The sequence below is a fragment of the Crotalus tigris genome, unplaced genomic scaffold (assembly GCF_016545835.1).
Source record: "Crotalus tigris isolate CLP2741 ecotype Arizona unplaced genomic scaffold, ASM1654583v1 scf7180000019068.10715455, whole genome shotgun sequence".
Lineage (NCBI taxonomy): Eukaryota > Metazoa > Chordata > Lepidosauria > Squamata > Viperidae > Crotalus > Crotalus tigris.
In genome coordinates, this window is record NW_024097358.1 from 2,881,116 (window position 1) to 2,901,692 (window position 20,577).

Genomic DNA, 20,577 nt, shown 5'->3' on the forward strand with positions numbered 1-20,577 from the left:
AATCTAATCACACCTAGAGCACGGGTGCCAAATTCGCCACGTCACGTGACATATCCCGACATACCACATCTTTTTCCCCATTGTCAGGGGTGGGCATGGTTTCCGGCATGACACATGCGGCCTGTGGGCTGGCAAGTTTGACACCCCTGGCCTAGAGCCCCAGCTACTCTCTGCTAATTGTTGCATGTCCCAGAGTGGCTGCAGGTTGGGTATCATGCCATAATCATCAACAGACACTCAGCCAGTTCATACAGAGATAACAGCAATAGCAATAGCATTTAGACTTATATACCGCTTCATAATGCTTTTCAGCCCTCTCCAAGCAGTTTACAAGGTCAGCATATTGCCCTCAACAATCTGGGTCCTCATTTTGCCGATTTCGGAAGGATGGAAGGCTGAGTCAACCTTGAGCCGGTCAGGATCGAACTCCAGACTGTGGGCAGAGTTAGCCTGCAATACTACATTCTAACCACTGTGACACCACTGATAATGTTTCCATTCCCCTTTTTGGCTCTTTGAACAGAGGCTTCCTCTTGCACCAATACCTGAATCCAAGGTTTTTTGTCCTCGTTGCTGGCTCTCCAGGCATTCACAAATCCGCTGTTGTGGAGGCGAGCAAGTTCAGGGGCCCAGCGTTGCATACCCATAAGGCCATAATATATCGATGATGCTGTAAGCTGAGCATCTGCAATAGCTCTCGTCTGCATGCCCAACTCATCTTTACAGCCTGGATAGGTGAATTTTGGAGAGGGAGAAAGAAGAAAAAGCTGGAATGAAAGGGTCAAGGAGGAACGTAAGAACCAGAATTTAAAAACAAAACAAAACAGCGGAGTCTTCTATAAAATTAGGACCAAATCATCCAATGTACTCTTGGGGGGATTCAGGCTCCAAACATGGTTCTGGTTGTAACGAAAGAAGCACCATTCACACATCAGGCAGTTCAAGAAATGACTCAAGAGAGAATCTGAACTCTGCAGAGGTGTTAAATAAATTTTGGGTGGGGGAAGGTCTCACCTTTGGTGAGAGGGATAGCATGCAAGCTAGGGAGGGAGGGAGGAAATTGAAGGGAGAGAGGGAGGGAGGAGGAAGCAAGGAAAAGAGAGAAAGAAAGAAAAAGAGAGAAAGAGAAAGGAAAAAAGATGAAGGGAGGGAGGGAGGAAGGGAGGAAGGGAAAGAAAGAAAGAAAGAAAGAAAGAAAGAAAGGAAGGAAGGAAGGAAGGAAGGAAGGAAGGAAGGAAGGAAGGAAGGAAGGAAGGAAGGAAGGAAGGAAGGAGAAGGGAATAAGGGAAAGAAAAAAGAAAAAAGAAAGAAAGAAAGAAAGAAAGAAAGAAAGAAAGAAAGAAGAGGGAGAGAGGGAGGGAGGGAGAAAGCAAGGAAAAGAGAAAAAGAAAGAAAAAGAGAGAAAGAGAAAGGAAAAAAGATGGAGGGAGGGAGGGAGGAAGGGAAAGAAAGAAAGAAAGAAAGAAAGAAAGAAAGAAAGAAAGAAAGAAAGGAAGGAAGGAAGGAAGGAAGGAAGGAAGGAAGAAGAAGGGAATAAGGAAGGGAAAGAAAAAAGAAAGATAGATAGAAAGAAAGAAAGAAGAGGGAGAGAGGGAGGGAGGGAGAAAGCAAGGAAAAGAGAGAAAGAAAGAAAAAGAGAGAAAGAGAAAGGAAAAAAGATGGAGGGAGGGAGGAAGGGAAAGAAAGAAAGAAAGGAAGGAAGGAAGGAAGGAAGGAAGGAAGGAAGGAAGGAAGGAAGGAAGGAAGGAAGGAAGGAAGGAAGGGAGGGAGGGAGGGAGGAAGATGGCTCTCTACATTTGATATAATTCCATGGTGCCTGCAATGCATCTGATGACCATAGTGTTTTGAAACAGGCCAGGCTTCCTGCCCTTGCAGGAAAGGCATCCCAGATCCTCACACCTGTCTCCAGATCTGTCCCTGGTTTGGGTCTCTCTTACAAAAAGGGTTTCCATTTTCCAACTTCATCCTCAAATTGCTGAAGGATTTCTTTTAAATTTCTCTTGGGGCTTTTCTTGAGGGCAGTGCTACCTCTAGTCAGGTTTGCTGAAATCTCCCTAACGGCCCTTATTTCTCATCTGAAAAGACCGCCAACGGTTGGAGAGCAACTTCCTAATGGATTTCTTTGGGATTTAATGGAATAAGCAGTTTCTCTTGGCCCAGCTCCTTTCCCCTTGAGTATCTCCTCTCCTTTGCCCATAAATAAATATCTGAATAAATACACCTCCATCTGCTAGAGCCGAGCTATTAAGACTATCCTTCAGTAATGAGAAACATTACTGTCAAATGTCAACAGAGAATTCCAGTTACCCTCTGAATTAAAAGCAATAACCACCAAAGAATCAAAGCAGTGAGGGGGGGGAAAGGTCATTCAACATTCTAACCCAGATTTCACGCAGGTTGGACAGCCTCAAGTAAGCCATTAACGGAGGCAACACAGCCTACCTCACTGGGCGGTTGTGGGATTGAACAAAAGCAAAAAGACAAAAGCTCTTTTTATGCTTTTTTTTTTTTTAAAGCGTTTCGGAAAGAAAGAAAAAAAGTAAAGCACAATGCCCTTTTGTGCAGCTTGTTTTGTTTTGCGCCACGCTAGATTGCTGATGAAAGCCAGCTTTTTGCATTTGTTCAGAAAAGCAGAAAATGTTTATGACTGAGCCGTAGGTTCAAATGGGGGGGGGGGGTTTCCAATCAGTCTGCTTTTGGATACAAAGGTTCACTAAGAGGAACAGGCAGATCTTAACCAAAGACCTACCTAATCCATTGTTGTTGTTGTTTTAAAATTCATCATGATGATATCTACGAAGAGCTACCCTGATTGGGAAGAGAATTTTTTTGTCCTCAAAATTGCCAGCCAGGGCATAGCCAGATGCACGTGGAATTACTTTCTTCCTCATACAAATTCTCAAATGATTCCATTTCCTCCATCCCGGGAGTCCTACAAGATTTCCCCACCGCAATTGCTTGCAGACTGTTGATTTTCCAAGGTGAGAAACAAGTGACATTTAGAAAGGGGGGGCTGGAGAGGGGGGGAACAGCCAGATTTGTCTCAAGTTCTCTGTTAATGACAGCAGGAAACAAGCAACCTTGAATGGCTGGGGGAGGGAGGGAGGGAGAGAGAGAGGGAAGAAGGAAGGAAGGAAGGAAGGAGGGAGGGAGGGAGGGAGGGAGGGAGGAGGGAGGAAGAAGGAGGAAGGAAGGAAGGAAGGAAGGAAGGAAGGAAGGAAAGGAAGGAAGAAGGAAGGAGGGAGGGAGGGAGGGAGGAGGGAGGGAGGGAAGAAAGGAAGGAAGGAAGGAAGGAAGGAAGGAAGGAAGGAAGGAAGGAAGGAGGGAGGGAGGGAGGGAGGGAGAGAGAGAGGGAAGAAGGAAGGAAGGGAGGGAGGGAGGGAGGGAGGGAGGGAGGGAGGGAGGAAGGAGGGAAGGAAGGAAGGAAGGAAGGAAGGAAGGAAAATATCCTCTTCAGTCCCCAGCTATTACATCTGTCCATCTATAGATTTCCACTGTAATATTTTTGTTCTACTTTCAAAATCTTAAAATCTTCCCAAGCCTGCTGGTATCTCCAGGATGCTTTGAGGTCCATCAGGAGCAACTAGGGTTGCTCTCAACAGAATACAGAGTTCATCAGACAAAATGCTTGCTGTATGCCCACCTCTTCTTCCCAGTAGCCATCATTTGCTTGTCTCTTTCCCCCTCTTTGAAGCTGGGTGGGTAAGGTCCAGAGGGAAAGAACAAGGTGACAGAGACATATGGGTGACCTCACTGCTGTTCAGTAGTTCAGAGAGACAAGCACAGAGGTGGGGAAGGCAAAGAGAAGAGTGTGAAGGTCGGAAATCAAGCTGGGTCAGACCTGCTTGGTACTTGGATATGAGAAAGGACAGCGAGAACTAGCCTGCAAAATCAAAAATCATCCTAGAAGAAGCATCCATTGCAACCTTGAAAAATTGCCTGGACATTTCCACAAAATCCACCAGGAATTAAGATCCAAGGAAACTTTAACTTATGGGTTTAATGTTTTGTGAACTCAGCATTCCTTGGACTGCAGGAATTGTAGCCCTCGGGCCAATGCAGGTGACCTTTGCCTAAAAAAATATGCTGTCTTCCCAGTGCAGACAGATCCAGCAATGGTGCTCTAAGCCTTCTTCATTTCTTAACTCTCTTCCAACTCACTTTCAGCAGAACCAAAGACTTACGCATCTGGCAGGTCTTCCCCACATAGGGCGAGGGGCATTTACAGTCAAAGTGGCCCTTCAGATTGAGGCAGGTCCCCCCGTTCTTGCAGGGCTGAGAGAGGCATTCATTCACGTCTGTGGCAAAAGGAAAGAACAGATGTTAGATTATGATTAATTTTTAGTTTTTAAATTGGAATTGTTTATATTGTTATTTTTGTTTTTTTATTGTTTAATTAATTTGTTTTGTATCTGAGTTAAAGCACATTATCGACTTTGTTATTTGTATAGTTGGATAAGTTTATTTAGAATTTGTTTGTTTATTTGTAACCCTGTAACCAGCTCTGGGAAGTGAGGGGGGAGGGAGGGAGGGGGTTGTTTTAGGGGGGGGGGGATATTGTTAAAAACTTGTATAAAACTTTTCAATAAAAAAAAAGGAAAGAACAGATGCAGCCCCATCACTACCGGGTTTCACCAAATCTAACCTTTCAAGAAAGTCAGATCAAGCCCTGCCTAGTAACAGTTAGGACTACTAATACTTTCCATTATTTTAAAAAAAGGTTAAGGGTCTGTGGCTCAAAACACAGCACCTGTTCATATCTCACACGATAATTCGTTTAGAAGGACGTCATGTTCATTATTTTCTGGAAAATTCAGAAAATGTTTAATTTGGACTTGATGTTCATGCTCTTTTTCCAAACTGATGGTTTGGAAAATCACAAGAGGACAACTAAAATTGCATGTTTTATAATTGCCAAAAAAAGGGGGGGAGCCTTTCAAGGTCATTCTTTGTTAGCTGTATAACTAGCTATTAAGAAGGCAAAGTTCACACAACAATCTCTCTCTCTCTCTCTCTCTCTCTCTCCCCCTCTCCCTTTCTCTTGAGGGTACAACACATTGCGTTGCATTACATTACAGCTTTGTTAGCCATGTTTCAGTGCACATGGTTTCCGCCATTATGAATGTTTATCAGGCTGAGGGACACTTCTGTCCCTAAATGAACAGATGTGGACCTGACCTTGGGAATGGAGAAGGATTAAAGAGAGGGGGAAATGGCTTTCAGAAAAGATGACTCAGTCCTAAAAAGAAGAAAACATGAGAAAAGCCTAGCACTGATGATGTTATCTAGTTTGGTAATGAAATGTCTGCAAGAAAACCAGAAACTCAGACAGCACCAAGGACCCTACATTCCTCCTCCTCCTCCTCCTCCTCCTCCTCCTCCTCCCCACTGCCTACTAGCACTGATGATGTTTCCTAGTTTGGGTAAGGAAATGTCTGCAAGAAAACAACCAAGCACCAAGGATCCCGCACGAGAACTCAAAAATAACACGGCGTTTATCTTGTTTGGTCGCAGACAGGGAGACAGAGACCTGGATATGCTTTCAAGATTCTACTACAATAAAAGATATTCCTGCAATCCCTGTGGTGCCTGTTTCCTAACTTGGCCTATCTCAAAGGAGGAGCATCCTATCCCAAAATGCCCTTTCTTTCACTGCAAAAAAAGAAACACAAGGAGATAAGATGAAGGAGGAGGGAATCCGAAATAGCAGTTGGTTGTCAGGTTTTGCATATCACTGATGCCACGAGGAGAGAAGAGGCTCTTAGCGAGTCTTGTAGCTGGCAAAAATGGCACACAAATGGTTTGACATTTTCTGGATGCACCTGAGAGGGTTGGGTAGGAATGCCCATAGTTTTATGAACTTCTCGGACACTGGTTCAAAACTAGCACAAATGGCCTGCGTGATTTCTTTCCAGAAGAAAACCATACTCACTGTACTGGCAGTGTTTGCCACTGTACCCAGGATGACAGATGCACAGGTATTCGTTGAAGGCATCACCCCGGTTGGGAAGCAACCTGCATTCCCCTTTATTCTTGCACGGATTGGGATGGCAGGGACCTAAAAGCAAGAGATGCAGAAGGAGGAATATACGATAAAGAACATTGTACGTTTAACGTTGCATGTATTCACAGCAGCAAGAATTATATTTGCTCAGCACCGGAAAAATGAAGAAACACCACCTAAAGAAGAGATCATCAAGAAAACACCGGACTGTGCAGAAACGGATCGACTTAGGCTGAAGTTTAAAGAAAAAGAAGGTACAGAATATTTTCAAATATGGGACGTATTTTATCAATGGCTGGAGAAATGGGGAAGAGATTAGGAATTTACTGTGCATTATTAAGCAAAACAAATGGACAACACGTTGTTGACCAAACACCTATGAATTGTAAATATAGAAAAACTAATAAAATATTATTTAAAAAAAAGGAGGAGGAAAAGAGAGGAGGAAAATTGGGAAGAAAAGAAACCCAATCAGCCTCTGCAAGATCCGTCTCTCTTAAGTGAGACGTTTGTTAAATGAATTTTGCCCCATTGTACGACCTTTCTTGCCACCGTTGTTAAGGGAATCACTGCAGTTGTTAAGTTAGCAGCATGGCTGTTAAGCGTTTCCGGCTTTCCCCATTGACTTTGCCTATCAGACGGTCGCAAAAGGGGATCACATGATCCCGGGACACGGCAACCGTCGTAAATATGAGTCTGAATCTTGATCACGTAACCATGGGAGGGGGGGCTGGAAAGGTCGTAACTGTGAAAAACGGTTGTAAGTCCTTTTTTCAGGGCCGTTGTAACTTTGAGCGGTCGCTAAAGGAACTGTTGTAAGTTGAGGACTGCCTGTGTTTTAAAAGAACCCCGAGCAGCAACATCGCCCTCTTCTCTTTGCCTGCATCTTAATTCAGAAGACAGAATGAATGACGGTTGAATCCTAAATTTAAGAGCAACGATGCTTCGCATATTCTAAGGGCCTTTAGCATGGCTATCATTTTTAGACAAATGACCTCGGTAAACCTCCATCAGATCTGATTAGAAAACCAAGATGGATACAGGAATAAACCAAAGTTTGTGGCTTGGCCCATTGGGGGGGGGGGAAGGACCCCAGAGAGTGCAGCTTGTATTTAATCCTTAAAGAAACCGTCCTATGAGCTGTTCAGATTTGCTGGGCTGCCCTCTTCTGCCTAGGAAGGGTAGAGGAATTGATCTGCCTTCAATTAAGGCAGCCTTCACAAGAATTCTGGCTTAGGGGGAGATTCAAAAATGGTCTATGCCAGAGATCCCCAACCTTTTGGGCACCGGGGACCGGTGCCACGGAGTAAAGTTTTTCCGCGGACCAGAGGGCGTGTGGTTTTGAATACTGCCTGCATCCCGAGGATGGAGCTTTGCTTTTGTTTGTGCGGCCCGCTTGCTGGCATGCTGCGGATCGGTGACGGTCCACGGACCGGGGTTAAGGACCCCTGGTGTATTCTATAACACAGGGCAATCTATGGCTTCTGGACCCCTCCGTCATAGCCCTAGGAGTCTTCTTTGCTCCGGCCATCAAACTTTAGCAGTGCAGTTGCCAAAAAGTGACTAGTCACGCTACACCTGGAACATTTAGGAAAGGGAGAACATCTGGCTAAGAATATCATACTCACCTTTCTCAGTTTCATTACAGGTAGGCCCAGTAAAGCCTTCTGCACAGAGGCAGAAGAAAGGAGATTCATCCAGACTCTTCAGACAAGTCCCCCCATTCTGGCACAGATTTACATCACAGAAATCACCTATTAAAAAAAAATAAAGAAACATTTCAGCGCAATGAAGAAGGAAGGGGTTGCTCTCTTCCCAACTGCACTTTTGAGCATTTATCTAATCCTCTATATCTCATTTTCAGTATTGTGCAGATATAGGAGCCGGGCTCTTGTAGATAGCAAATGGGGGAAGAGGCTACAGTTGAACAAAAGAACACACACTTCCAAACAAGGGCATGAAAAACCATTTTGGGTCAAGGGTTGCACTAATGTTTTGGTGACACGTGGGGCCAAGGCAAGGCAAGACCAAGATTGCATGTCAAAGCAATTAAACTTTCAACATCATTACCACTAAGCTAATTATTTATTTGTTCCTTTGTCCGTGGGTCAAAAATTACCATGTGGCTCTGACGTGGGTCACACCCAATTCATCAAAATCTAGAGTCACAAGAGTCAAATTTAAAAAAAAAAAGCTACTGGGTCAGATCAAAAGCTGATCATGTTTGACGCTTCTGTTCATCCAGGAAGAAGGAAATGCCTCTGGGAAATTCACAAGCCAACGATTCTTTTTTTTTTTTAAAGAACCTCTGGATATATAATTTTTCTTTTCAATCGAACCATTGATAAATATTTGTGGACGTTCTCAGTCGTCCAGGTCAGAGTTGTGTCAAAAGATGCTTTTTCAAAAGGCAACTGGGCTGTTTTTTTTCCCTTGAAGAAAACATTTTGCTTCTCAATCCAAGAAGCTTCATCAGTTCTGATAGCGGGGAGATGGAAGGATAGGTACGGAAAGTTGAGACCACCCTCAGTTCTTTGATGAAGCTTCCTGGATGAGAAAAAAAAGCACCTTTGAGACTAATCGTTGGTAAGTCAAATCAATGTTTATTACAAAGACAGAGACCTGAGCAAGTTCAACTCAATTTATTATTACTACAGCCAAAGACCAACACATAAATTAAACATTCAAAACTAAACAGAACCAACACAAGGAGACATAGCAATATATTACAATAATGACATAATCAATGGGTGACCAAGGTCTACCTAGTTTTACAGACAGTATTAACAAAAACTAGCTACCTTCAGAAAAACTGAATCATACTGACCTGACAATAAAAATACATTGAGTATAGTCTAATGTTTAGAAGGCCAGATCCTGAAGTTGAAACTCAAGTACTTTGGCCACCTAATGAGAAGGAAGGACTCACTGGAGAAGAGCTTAATGCTGGGAAAGATTGAGGGCAATAGAAGAAGGGGACGACGGAGAATGAGGTGGCTGAATGGAGTCACTGAAGCAGTAGGCGTGAACTTAAATGGACTCCAGAAGATGGTAGAGGACAGGAAGACCTGAAGGAACGTTGTCCATGGGGTCGCGATGGGTCGGACACGACTTCGCAACAACAACAACAACAACATAATCTAATGTTGGATAAAAACACATAATAAAATTAATTATAAAAGGTGATTAAAAAGATCTAAAATGTGTATTTATGTTTCTTGTGAATCCCCAATGCTGCTGTGCAGAATCTAGCCACCTGCGCCGTGATCCCTGCCTGCTCGTCCTTAAGCAGCCACTGAGATAAATACTTTCCAAACGACCACGATACCTATCAATTATGGGAAGGATATGGTTTTTCCGAATAGCTCTACAGAAGGAACATCAAAGGAGTATGTGTCCAATGGTCTCCACCTCTCCTGAGCCACAGGAGCAGAATCTTTCAGCCAATGGTGTCTTTTTATACTTGCCGTACAGGACGGCTGATGGAAATGCATGGCACCGTGCAAGCAAGAATGCTTTCCAGTGGTTTACTGACTCCAACTGACTAAGATACCTGGCAGGTGTAATCCCATATCTAATACCTGAGCAAGTTGAACACACTCAAGGAGTATCCAGTTAAAAATTCTAGAATAACATCATAAATGACAGATAAAACCTATGTTAAAATCACAGTAGGGCAGGGAGGGTCTTCAAACTTGGCCCTTTTATGACTTGTGGACTTCAACTCCCAGAATTGAAGTCCACAAGTCATAAAAGGGCCAAGTTTGAAGACCCCTGCAATAGGGCATCCAATCTGTCAGTTGCACGTGAGCGAAACACAGCATGCCCTAACTATAATACAATATCAATCCTTCAACTGTGAGGCCCGTAATCATTAAAAACTAAATTACTCTTGGTAAAGAGCCACCTTGTCCATACCAAACACTCATGCTTGCTTAACTGCAGGGTCTCCAAAAAAGAAAAGAGAAAAGGCGACAGGAGCCACCATCCCAAACCCAAACTCTCTGAGAACAGACAGATGGAGTGGCCTCCCACACTGGCTCATAAAATGCAGCTTTCTTTGGCTTAAGCTACTCCCGAGATCTTTTTATAGCACCGGTTCCTTGGGGTTAATCTCCACTTCCTGCCGTTCCGCAGACTTTCATGCAGGCTTCACCAGAAACTTGGCTCCATACGGGGAGTTCAAAGGTGCTTGGTGTGACTCCTACAGCCAATCCTGTGGGAAAAAAGCAGCAGCGCTGGGCAGGAGTTCAAGTCCTTGCTTGTACTGGCTGGTTCTGGAGGACTTCACCCTCTCTCTATGTATTGCCATGAGAAGAAGGAGAACTTGCCACTTGGAAGGAAGCAAAGCTATTATTCTCCATCCAACTCAGACCACCAAAGGCTGGGAAGAGAAGTCTCACTCTTGAACCTCTGTCAGCCAAGGATTCCTAAGGTGCCTGCCAAGCTACTGTAAGAAATGTGAGACCTCTTGGGAAAACAGGCCACGTTTGAATAACCATGTGCCATTATTTGTTTGGATTCTTCTCTTCTATTCCTTCAGGTTCGTTCACTCGCTCCCAATAAGTGGGAAATCTCATGTGCAATGTTACTAAAGCTCTTTTTAAAAGAAGATTAAAAACTAAGATGATCAGAGGCCCGGAGACTAAAACATACGAAGAACGGCTGCGGGCCTTGGGTTTGGCTAGTCTAAAGAAAAGAAGAAATGGGGGAGACATGATAACAGTGTTTCAGTATCTGAGGGGCTGCCACAAGGCAGAGGGGGTCAGGTTGTTCACCAGAGCACCAAAGGGCAGGACGAGAAACAGTGGCTGGAAACTGATCAAAGAGAGAAGCAACCTGGAAATAAGGAGAAAGTTTGATGCTTTGGAAAATAGGTTGACCCCTTCTTCTTTGTGGCAACCTTTCAAATATTGGAATATTGCTATCATGTCCCCCCTAGTCCTTCTTTTCATTGGGCCAAACATAGATAATTCCTGTAACTGTTCTTTGTATGTTTTAGCCACACTATTTGGCTGCTACTGCACACTGTTAGCTGCCAGTGATGAATACAATTATAGATTTGTATCTTATTCTATGGTTACAACTTAACTCACTTCTTTTTATAATCTACTAACTAGACAATGTTTGGTGGTTCATCCTTTGGTAAATATTTACTTACCTAAAGAGATAAACAAAATGACCATGGCTGGGCAAAAAAAAAAAAAAAAGCATTGACTTTGTGGGAAACTAGCAGAGAGTGTCCGATATCCTGATCACGTGACCACAGCTGACCATGGAGCCATTGTAACAGCCACTGATTTATGAATGCAGATAGTCTGAAGATCCTTGAAATTTCAACTCCATGGGATTAATGAGTCCTCAATTTTGTATGCCTTCTTTAAGTTAGCAGATTTGAGGTAGCTTGATTCAAGAACTGTCACACTAGGATGCCTCATTTGTGCTAACTGAAGCTAATTAAATAGCCAGGATGGTCTTAGACAGTGTATAGATTCTGTCTAAACATCGCAACCATAAACCATAAGTTTATTTCTTTCTGTTTCATGCAAAAGATTTATAAGGGCTCTCCAGTCAGCAATAAATATTGATACTGTCTTTGATCAAAGAAGTCAATTTAGCCTTCTCTGCAACTCCCTTCATCTTCACCAACCATTCCACCGTGGTGAGTAATGTTGAGCCTTTCCACTTTTGTGCATATAATAATCTCACTGCCGTTATTGTATATAAAACTAGAGTCACCTTGAACAGTGAGATATTAGCGATCCATCAATCAAAACAAAGTCCTGTGACCTTTTTTCCAGCTTCATGCATCAATTCACCAAAAGAACAAACGGTTGTCCAGCCTCTTCTTAAAAACTTTCCCAGCATCAGGCTCTTCTCCAGTGAGTTCTTCCTTCTCATTAGGTGGCCAAAGTAGTTAGTTTCAACTTCAGGATCTGGCCTTCTAAAGAGCAGTCAGGGTTGATCTCCTCTAGGACTGACCGGTTTGATCGCCTTGCAGTCCAGGGGACTCTCAGGAGTCTTCTCCAGCACCATAGTTTGAAGGCATCCATTCTTTGGCGCTTAGCCTTTCTTATGGTCCAACTTTCACAGCTATACATTGCAACTGGGGAAAAGTTGAGGAGACAGCTGTATGGGATGCAACTAAGTAATTCTCCAGTTCCCATGTTCTTGAACCAGAGAAATGGTCAATAGTTATGGATTATGGAGTGCTGCAATCCAGGAGGAAACAGGCCAGGCTGGAGAAGGCAGAAGAGCATCGCTTTATTTCGGTCCTCTTCTCTTCCTGCTTCAGTAAGCCAAGTATGTTTGTGTCATTTTTTATATTTACTCTCCAAGCACAAGCCCATTCCTGTCCCTTAATCAGGCAACCTTCCTGTCCCTTAAATAAACAGCCAAGGAACAATGGAAACATAAACTTTATCTTGAGGCAAGGATAGCAAGCTAACAAGGGAAGCATTGCCTAAGGGTTGCAGCTTTGTGTCAAGAAAGCTGGATTTGGATGAGCTTCTGGTTATCACTTTACTCCTTATTCACAAATCGGATGATCAGCATTACTGCACATACACACACACTCATATACTGCCTCTATTGTGCAGGAGCTACTCCCCCAAATCTATCCATATTTAAAGAGGTGGGGGGGCAGGAGGTTAAAAACCCAAAGTAGTGAACACAAGAACACAAGGGGAAAATAAGTGAAAACCACCCAGCTTCCAAATTGTATTAAGGCTTCACCATTTCTCCAATATCTCGCTAAAAAATTGCATTTGTTGCTCTGCCACCTCAGAATACAGAATTTCCATATAGGCCTCCTCACCAGATGAACTGTCTGGATTTAAAGCTTCTCGGAACAATGTGGGGCCTTTTACATCACCACTCCCAAAGCTAGAATTCATTTCAAGCGGTCCAAGCGTTTTATATTACATCCTAAGACCTCTGAGGTTTCCAGTCCCTTTGGAGAAAGGTCCAGGAAAGTCACCTACTTTGTTTAGCAATTCTTTGCAAATACAATAATAATAATCTCATTTTCTGACTAACACGCTTACAACCAAATTTCACGCACCTAACAACAACATACTGGGAGTGACAATTAATGCTGGCATAGCTGTATGAGAGAACACTATTGAATGAGATGATAGTAACCAGGGATCTTCACAGCATGCGTCTCTCTCTCTCTCTCCCTCCCTCCCTCTTTGTCATATATTCATTCACTTAATGACCTGGTCATTGGAATGACACTCAGTCACTAAATGGAGAGCAGGTGCAAAGCTAGGATTAGGGAAACTTAAAAACTCCCTTTCATCTAATTACTAAATACCAGGTACTACAGAAACCATTTCTTCCTTCCTCCCCACTCAGAATATATTTCATTCCAGAATTATCAACCTGGGCAAAGATCATTTAATTCATTTAAGGGCCTTGAATTTATCCTCCGATCTGTTCTCGCTTACAGAAGCTGAGCAAGCAACAATTGAGGAAATGACTTCCGTACAGAGCTATGTCACAGGTGAGAAAGTGCTCTGATGTTTTGCTAGCTGGGCAGATCTAAAACCTCTTTCTCCATTCCCTGTGTTCGTGAAGCACAACATGGGCAGCCTGTGGCTAACTTTCCCCTTCGGGATCTTCCCCAAATCTCTTTTACGACTGTTTCAGCAAAACAAAACAAAACAAAAAACAACCCTGCCCATCTTATGTTCTTTAACTGCATCTTCCTTTGACAGTTTTTTTACTTCTGCAATCCATGGAACCTCTAGTTTTTCCCCATATTCTTCCCTGTTTTATTTTCAGAAAGGTATTACTCTGTCCTGCATTTCTTTTGCCCCATGTTTTTCTTATGCTGTCAGTCACACCTGCGATGTCTGGAAGGCTTGCAAATAGCTCTTTGTTTAGATATTGGAGGTTTGCATTGTGAGTCTTATTTGTACAAAAAAACTGATTTGCAGGATCCAATCTGGATCAGTCACCGGGACCATTGGTTTTGTTTTCTGAACTTTTGGACTCGTGCTGTAGCCCAACCGCCGGTCCATGGACCTGTACCCGGCTGTGGCATGCCAGCAACTGGTCTGCACAAACAAGTAAAGCTCCATCCGCGGGATGCAGGCAGCACACAAAACCACGCACCCTCCGGTCTGTGGAAAAACCTCTCTCCAAGGAACTGGTCCCTGGTGCCCAAAAGGTTGGGGACTTCTGCTGTAGCCCATCCTCAGGGAACTTCTCTCTAGCAGAGAGCCCAGGATGAGTTCCAGTATGAGTCCCAGTGATCGATCCAGATTGGATCCTGCAACGTTATCCTGGGACACGTATATGCGCCCTCATTCGTGAATGATACTCTTGTTTTTAAACAGCATGCTGTGACACCCAAAAACCTCACAGTGAGATTTTCAATTCTGTAACTGGCTGTATCCAAACTTCTTCAAAACTAACTGATTTTATTTTCCTTCGTCAAAGGGCTGAATCTGCTCAAGAACATCCCAACTGCCAGGGCAGGTAAATGCTTACTGCTGCAGATTCAGGCCAAACTCCATATGCAGCAACTCCACGGTAGAAATTTAAACAGTTTCTTCCTGCTGTCACCATCATTCAGAAATAAAAGTACATTATGCTTTCTCCTTCAGTGCTTGTTCTGGAAATGAGGCAAATCCTTAGCAGAAATAAAATAAAAAAAAAAGCTCTCACATAGAGTGACACTGCAAGATACGTTTACATAAAGCATGTCACCTTATTCTGCACTGAATTAGGATCACGTCACACAATACGCTAAGCCAAAGTATGATTAGCTTGGTTTTGACTCAGCATGTTGAACAAAGCAAGCCCCTGTGATTCACAAGCCATGATTTATGACTTAATGTTGTGTGAACTCAGCCAATGGGGGCTTAGTCAACAAATCATTATTTAAGAGCAATGCAGGAGCCATCCTTATAGTTTTGTTCTTCATCCAAAGAATTTAAGGTGACCTTTTCTACAATGTAGTTTCTTTCCCAGCATACTGGCTGGCTGAGACTAATCATATAAATTAGGGTTTATTCCAACACAGCTTACTGAATAAGCCATCATAGGCTGGTTTCACACAATCAGCTAAACTATAGATCATGGTTTACAAATTATAATGGCCAGATTTGCAGTGGATGTGAAAAATAGACCTTTTAGGGCTTAAGCTGGGGTTTCTCAAATGATGGCTCATTGCGAATGGTCACTGAGAAGAGAAATGGTTACTAGCCTAAGTATGGCTATGAAAAATAGGTGCTGGCTAGCAACCTTTTGCAGATTCACCTATTAGCCATCTCAAATTAAATCTTGATTTTTTTTAACAGTGGAAAACTTTGATCTAGGATTGTCCCTGTCCAACTACACAATTTATCTTATTTTAAAGCTACCACTTCAGAAAAAAGACACTGCAGTGAAGTTGAACCAGCCAACTACACATTTAAATCAATGAGTTGGCTTCATTTCAGCCAAGTAGGGAGGTACAGGCTGTATTTCCAATAATCCAGCTTCTCTGAATGACAAAAACCATGCATTCATCTAAACATGTACAGAGTTCCTTCACACTCTCAGGAACCACAGCTGGGAAGTGCACATCAAGGCAAAATATCCAGGTTTTCAAGTACAACGAAGCTCAGAGGGATGTGTTGCTTAGCAGTAAAACGTATGTTTTGCTGACCAAAAATCCTGGGTTTCCTCCCAAGTAAGGCTCTGATTTGAAACATCAAAGACTTCTTAGTCAGTGATTTCACACAGCACATTAACCCATGGATAACTGGACAGAATAAATTCAGGATGTGCACACCATACTGGACCACAAATTAGCCAAGCATCTTTCAGCTAATTTGCTGCAAACAGTGCTAAAAATAAACAGTACTGAGACAAATGGATTAACAATCTGGTTTTGGTGTAAATTGCCTTCCCGTCTTCCCACATTTCCTTTTGCAAAAGACCCCTGAACTGATGCATGCTGAGATGGTGTAGGTTCTCCTGCTTGAGCAGGGGGCTGGACTAGAAGACCTCCATGTTTCTATTCTGTTCTGTTCGGTTCTGTTCTGTTCTGTTCTATTCTATTCTATTCTAAGATTGGTTCAGCATCTGTAGCTCAGACTGAGAAGTTCAACCAATTGTCTTAGAATCAGGGTTCAACTTAGAGCACCAACCCAGAAAAAAACAATAACCCTCAAATAATTAAAACATGGGGAGAGGGGACCAAGATAAGAGCTTTCCTAGCAAGATTTTCCTTTTAGTTTGGGATTACCATCACAATATATACCCTAAGGACAGGCGGGGAAGATTTTTTTTTAAAAAAAAAGAGGTGGGGTCCTTTGCCGCTTCTGGCAAAAGCGAGATTTGCACATCACAGTACTTAAGCCAGATCAGGGAAGACTTAACCGCTTGCGTTCACGTGCAAAATGGAAAGCATAAACATTACTCGGCACGCGAAACCAGCGCTAGAATAGAATAGAATAGAATAGAATAGAATAGAATAGAATAGAATAATGGAATGAAGAATAGAATAGAATAGAATAGAATAGAATAGAATAGAATAGAATAGAATAGAATAGAATAGAATAGAATAGAATAGAATAATGGAATGGAATGGAATATAGAATAATATAGAATAGAATAGAATAGAATAGAATAGATAGAATAGAATAGAATAGAATAGAATAGAATAGAGTCTGGAAGGGACCTTGGAGGTCATCTAGTCCAGCCAGCCTGAGCAGCAAAAGGACCAGATTCAACACCACCCCGTGGGAACGCGGCCGAAGAACCGCGGCAGGGTTGAAGCAAAAGAGGATGGGGGTTTAATAGATCTGAAACCCCAACGTGCGCTCCCCCCATCACCCTCACCCGCTTTCTGATCATCGTTGGCCCGGGAGCCCCGAGAGAATCATAAAAAGTTTTTTTAAAAAATAAGAATAAGAAGAATAAGAACCCAGCCCCGGGAATCTCCGCGCTTCCTTGCTTGCTTGCCTTACCTCTGATGCCGCTCAAGGCGGAGCAAGCGACCCAAAGCCCCAGCAGGAGCTGCCGGGCGCCCGGTCTCTCCATGAGGTTCCCCCGCCGGCGCCGGACTCCCGTCCCGTCCTACTCCGCGGCTGTTTGTGCGTGTGTGTGTGTGTTGTTGTGTATGTGTTTTCCGCTCTTCTCGCTGGGATTAAGTCGGTGAGCGAGTGACTCAGTGCCTGCCGCCCTCCGCCCCCTCCTTCCCCCGCGGGCTCAGCCTGCCGGTTACGCCCGGGCTCCACGTGCTCCGGCCGGCCAGCCAATGGAAGCCGGAGGGGAGCGGCAGGCTCGGCTCGCCTCCTCAGCCCGAAGCCGCTCCTTTGGCTCCGCGGAGCTCGGCCGGGGGAACCGGGCTGGGCAGCCAGCCGGGTGCTCGGCCGGCCAGACCCGCCAGTTTTTCCCAACGGGGGAAGAAAGGTCGGTGCGCTCCTTTCTCTGGACTCCCCAGACGCTCTTAGCCACTCGCGTGACTTATGAGCCGGATTCCCACGACGACTCGCTGAGAACCGGACGAATGCTCAGTCGGCGCCAGGGCTGATCCTGAACTGGGCGAATGTAGGTCAGCGTCTGCCAGGCGCAACCCACCGACGGGGTTGCAGGTTAACATCTTGCACAGGGCGCGGCTAGATGACCTCCAAGGTCCCTTCCAACTTTATTATTGTTGCTTTTGTTAATAATAATAATAATAATCATCATCATCATCTGCCTATCCTTGGTCCTTGGTAAGGACTCGATAGGTAGACAAAATGCCAAATCCAGTATGAACATCTGGCTGACTGTGCGATGATCCATAATAATAATAATAATAACAACAACAACATCCACATCTGCCTATCCCAGGTCCTGGGTAAGGACTCGATAGGTAGACAAAATGCCAAATCCAGTCTGAACATCTGGCTGACTGTGCGATGATCGATAATAATAATAATAATCTGCAAGAAATATCATTTGCCTGTAAGCAAGAACTGATGGGACCATAAAATAGAGACAGTTATAGAAAATGATAAAATTAAACTGCTCTGGGACTTCAGAATTCAAACAGACAAGCACCTGCAACATAACACCCCGGACTTAACAATTGTCGATAAGAAAGACAAAAAAGTCTGGATAGTGGACGTGGCAGTGCCTGGAGACAGCAGAATAGACCAGAAAGAACTGGAGAAGATAACAAAATATAAAGACCTACGAATAGAAATAGAAAGACTGTGGCAAAAGCAAGCAAGGGTAGTACCAACAGTAAAAGGCGCCTTGGGTGCAATCCCAAAACAACTGGAGCACCACTTGAACACCATCATTGGCATTGACAAATTTGCTCTTAGTCAATTGCAAAAGGCGGCCTTACTAGGAACTGCTTCCATCCTGCGATGATATCTGCAATACCATCAAACATCCACATCTGCCTATCCTGGGTAAGTCCTGGGTAAGGACTCGATAGGTAGACAAAATGCCAAATCCAGTCTGAACATCTGGCTGACTGTGCGATGATCAACAACAATAAAATAATAATAATAATAATAATAATAATAGTAATAGAGTGAAGCAACCTAGAACTAAGGAGAAATTTCCTGACAGAACAATTAACCAGTGGAACTCCTTGCCTCCAGAAGTTGTGAATGCTCCAACACTGTAAGTTTTTAAGAAGAAACTGGACAGCCATTTGTCTGAAATAGTATAGGGTTTCCTGCCTGAGCAGGGGGTTGGACTAGATGACCTCCAAGGTCCCTTCCCACTTTATTACTGTTTACTATTACTACTGTACAGGTAGTCCTCAAGTTACGACCACAAGCGAGCCCCAAGTTTATGTTGCTCGGTGAAACATTTTGCCAAGAGAGTTTGCCCCGTTTTTACCACCTGTCTTGCCATTGTTGTTAAGGGAGTCGGTCCACTTGAGAAGCTAGTAACCTGGTTGTTAAGTGAATCAGGATTTCCCCGTTGACTTTGCTTGTCGGAAGGCCGCAAAGAGGGATCACGTGATCATATACTGCAAGCGTCGTAAATATGAACCCATTGCCAAGAATCTGAATTTTGATCACGTGACCTGCAACGGTCCTAAGTGTGAAAAACTGTCGTAACTTCAAACGATCGCTAAATGAAGTGTTGTAAGTCAAAGGCCTACCTGTACTTGGCACAGCTGTCTAATTGTTCAAGGGGATGTGCCACAGCTTTATTATTACATTGCAACCCCTGGCCCATCTGTGTCAGAGCTCAAGTTTTAATTTTCTCTGCTGGGGGATGTGTGTAGCACTCCAGAGGTTGTCAAACTAGAACTTCCAACATGGTTACAACATCAAGCGAATGTGAGTGATCCCACAGGGTTGTTTGGTCTGTAAGTAAATGCTCATTATACCAGCCTGCAAGACCAGTTGGGACCTAATCTTCACAAGAGACACTGACCCACATTTTTGGACAGGGTGTGGCCAAAGCCTTCAACCATTCTTTATGCAGGAATGGTGTAGAAATTATTCAGATGCTCTGGTGCATCTCTGTCTGATTCACTGGACTAGCTGGCTAGCTTTCTAACTGGAAGCACTGGCTTATGCAAAAAGGGCAGCGGATGGTTGTTGTTTTGTTTGAAAATAGAAGCTGAAGAAGCTTCTTGGACAAGAAGCGAAAAGTCTTCAAAGAAAAAGAAGAAAGTCCAGTTGCCTCTTGAAAAAGCTCCTGTGGGACGACTGTGATCTGGATGGCTGAGAATCTCCAGAGACATTTGAAAGTGGAACATTCTTAATTTTCAGATAAAACAATCACCCTTGGGGGATCTTTTCAGAGATTATCACCTCAAGCCTTCAGCGATGGCAGAGCTTCCGATTTCCTTAAAAATTATGATCCATTTTATGTCATATCCTGTTTTATAAAACTGGCCAGATCTGAATTCCACAAGGAAACATTTGGAGAATGTAACTGCCTTGAAATTAGTCCATGTCGAACTGCATAGCACGGTCAAACATCAGGAGCTAACTGTAGGAAATGTTTGATGAGATTTGGTACTGAGTTATAAAAAACGCTTTATGATTAATTTTATGTCAGATCATGTTTTATAAAACTTGCCAAATTTGAGTTCCACAGGAGTCGTGGGTTCCACAGTTTTGATGCATTCTCTAAGTTAAGCCCATTTGAGGCCTCTTGGTTCACAAATTTTTGTTCGGTGATGCACCATTTTGCCCATCACAGACATGTGATTTTTAGTAGGAAAGAAAGAATTCCTGAAAGATTGGTCAGGAAGCACTGAAAACTAAGAATGCCTAGCGTAACAAAGAGAGGGGCAAAGAGTGACATGATAGCAGTCTTCCAATATTTGAGGAGCTATCACAGAAAAGAGGAGTCAACCAAAGCATCTGAGGCCAGGATAAGAATAGATGGAAACGTATCAAGGAGAGATCTAATCTAGAACTAAGGAGAAATTTCCTAACAGAACAATTAATCAGTGGAATGGCTTGCCTTCAGAAGTTGTGGATGCTTCATCACTGGAGATCTTCAAGAAGAGATTAGACAGCCATTTATCTGGAAAGGGTTGGACTAGAAGACCTTCAAAGTCCCTTCCAATTCTGTTATTCTGTATTCTGGGTCACAGGGGTATG

General features: G+C 43.5%; 1 protein-coding gene across 2 annotated transcripts in view; it reads right to left on the minus strand.

Moving 5' to 3' along the window:
* MFGE8 (milk fat globule EGF and factor V/VIII domain containing) overlaps positions 1-17,183 on the minus strand; it is a 30,020-nt gene extending 12,837 nt beyond the window's left edge. The window contains exons 1-5 of one of the 2 annotated variants that reach the window (XM_039359075.1): positions 16,972-17,183; positions 7,633-7,758; positions 5,933-6,058; positions 4,185-4,298; positions 546-727 (exon numbers count right to left, since the gene is read on the minus strand). In XM_039359075.1, the coding sequence (XP_039215009.1) occupies positions 546-727; positions 4,185-4,298; positions 5,933-6,058; positions 7,633-7,758; positions 16,972-17,044 (621 nt within the window). In that variant the 5' untranslated portion in view covers positions 17,045-17,183. The remainder of the gene's footprint in view (positions 1-545; positions 728-4,184; positions 4,299-5,932; positions 6,059-7,632; positions 7,759-16,971) is intronic. The other variant, XM_039359076.1, reaches the window with a different exon arrangement.
* Between the last annotated feature and the right edge of the window lie 3,394 nt (positions 17,184-20,577).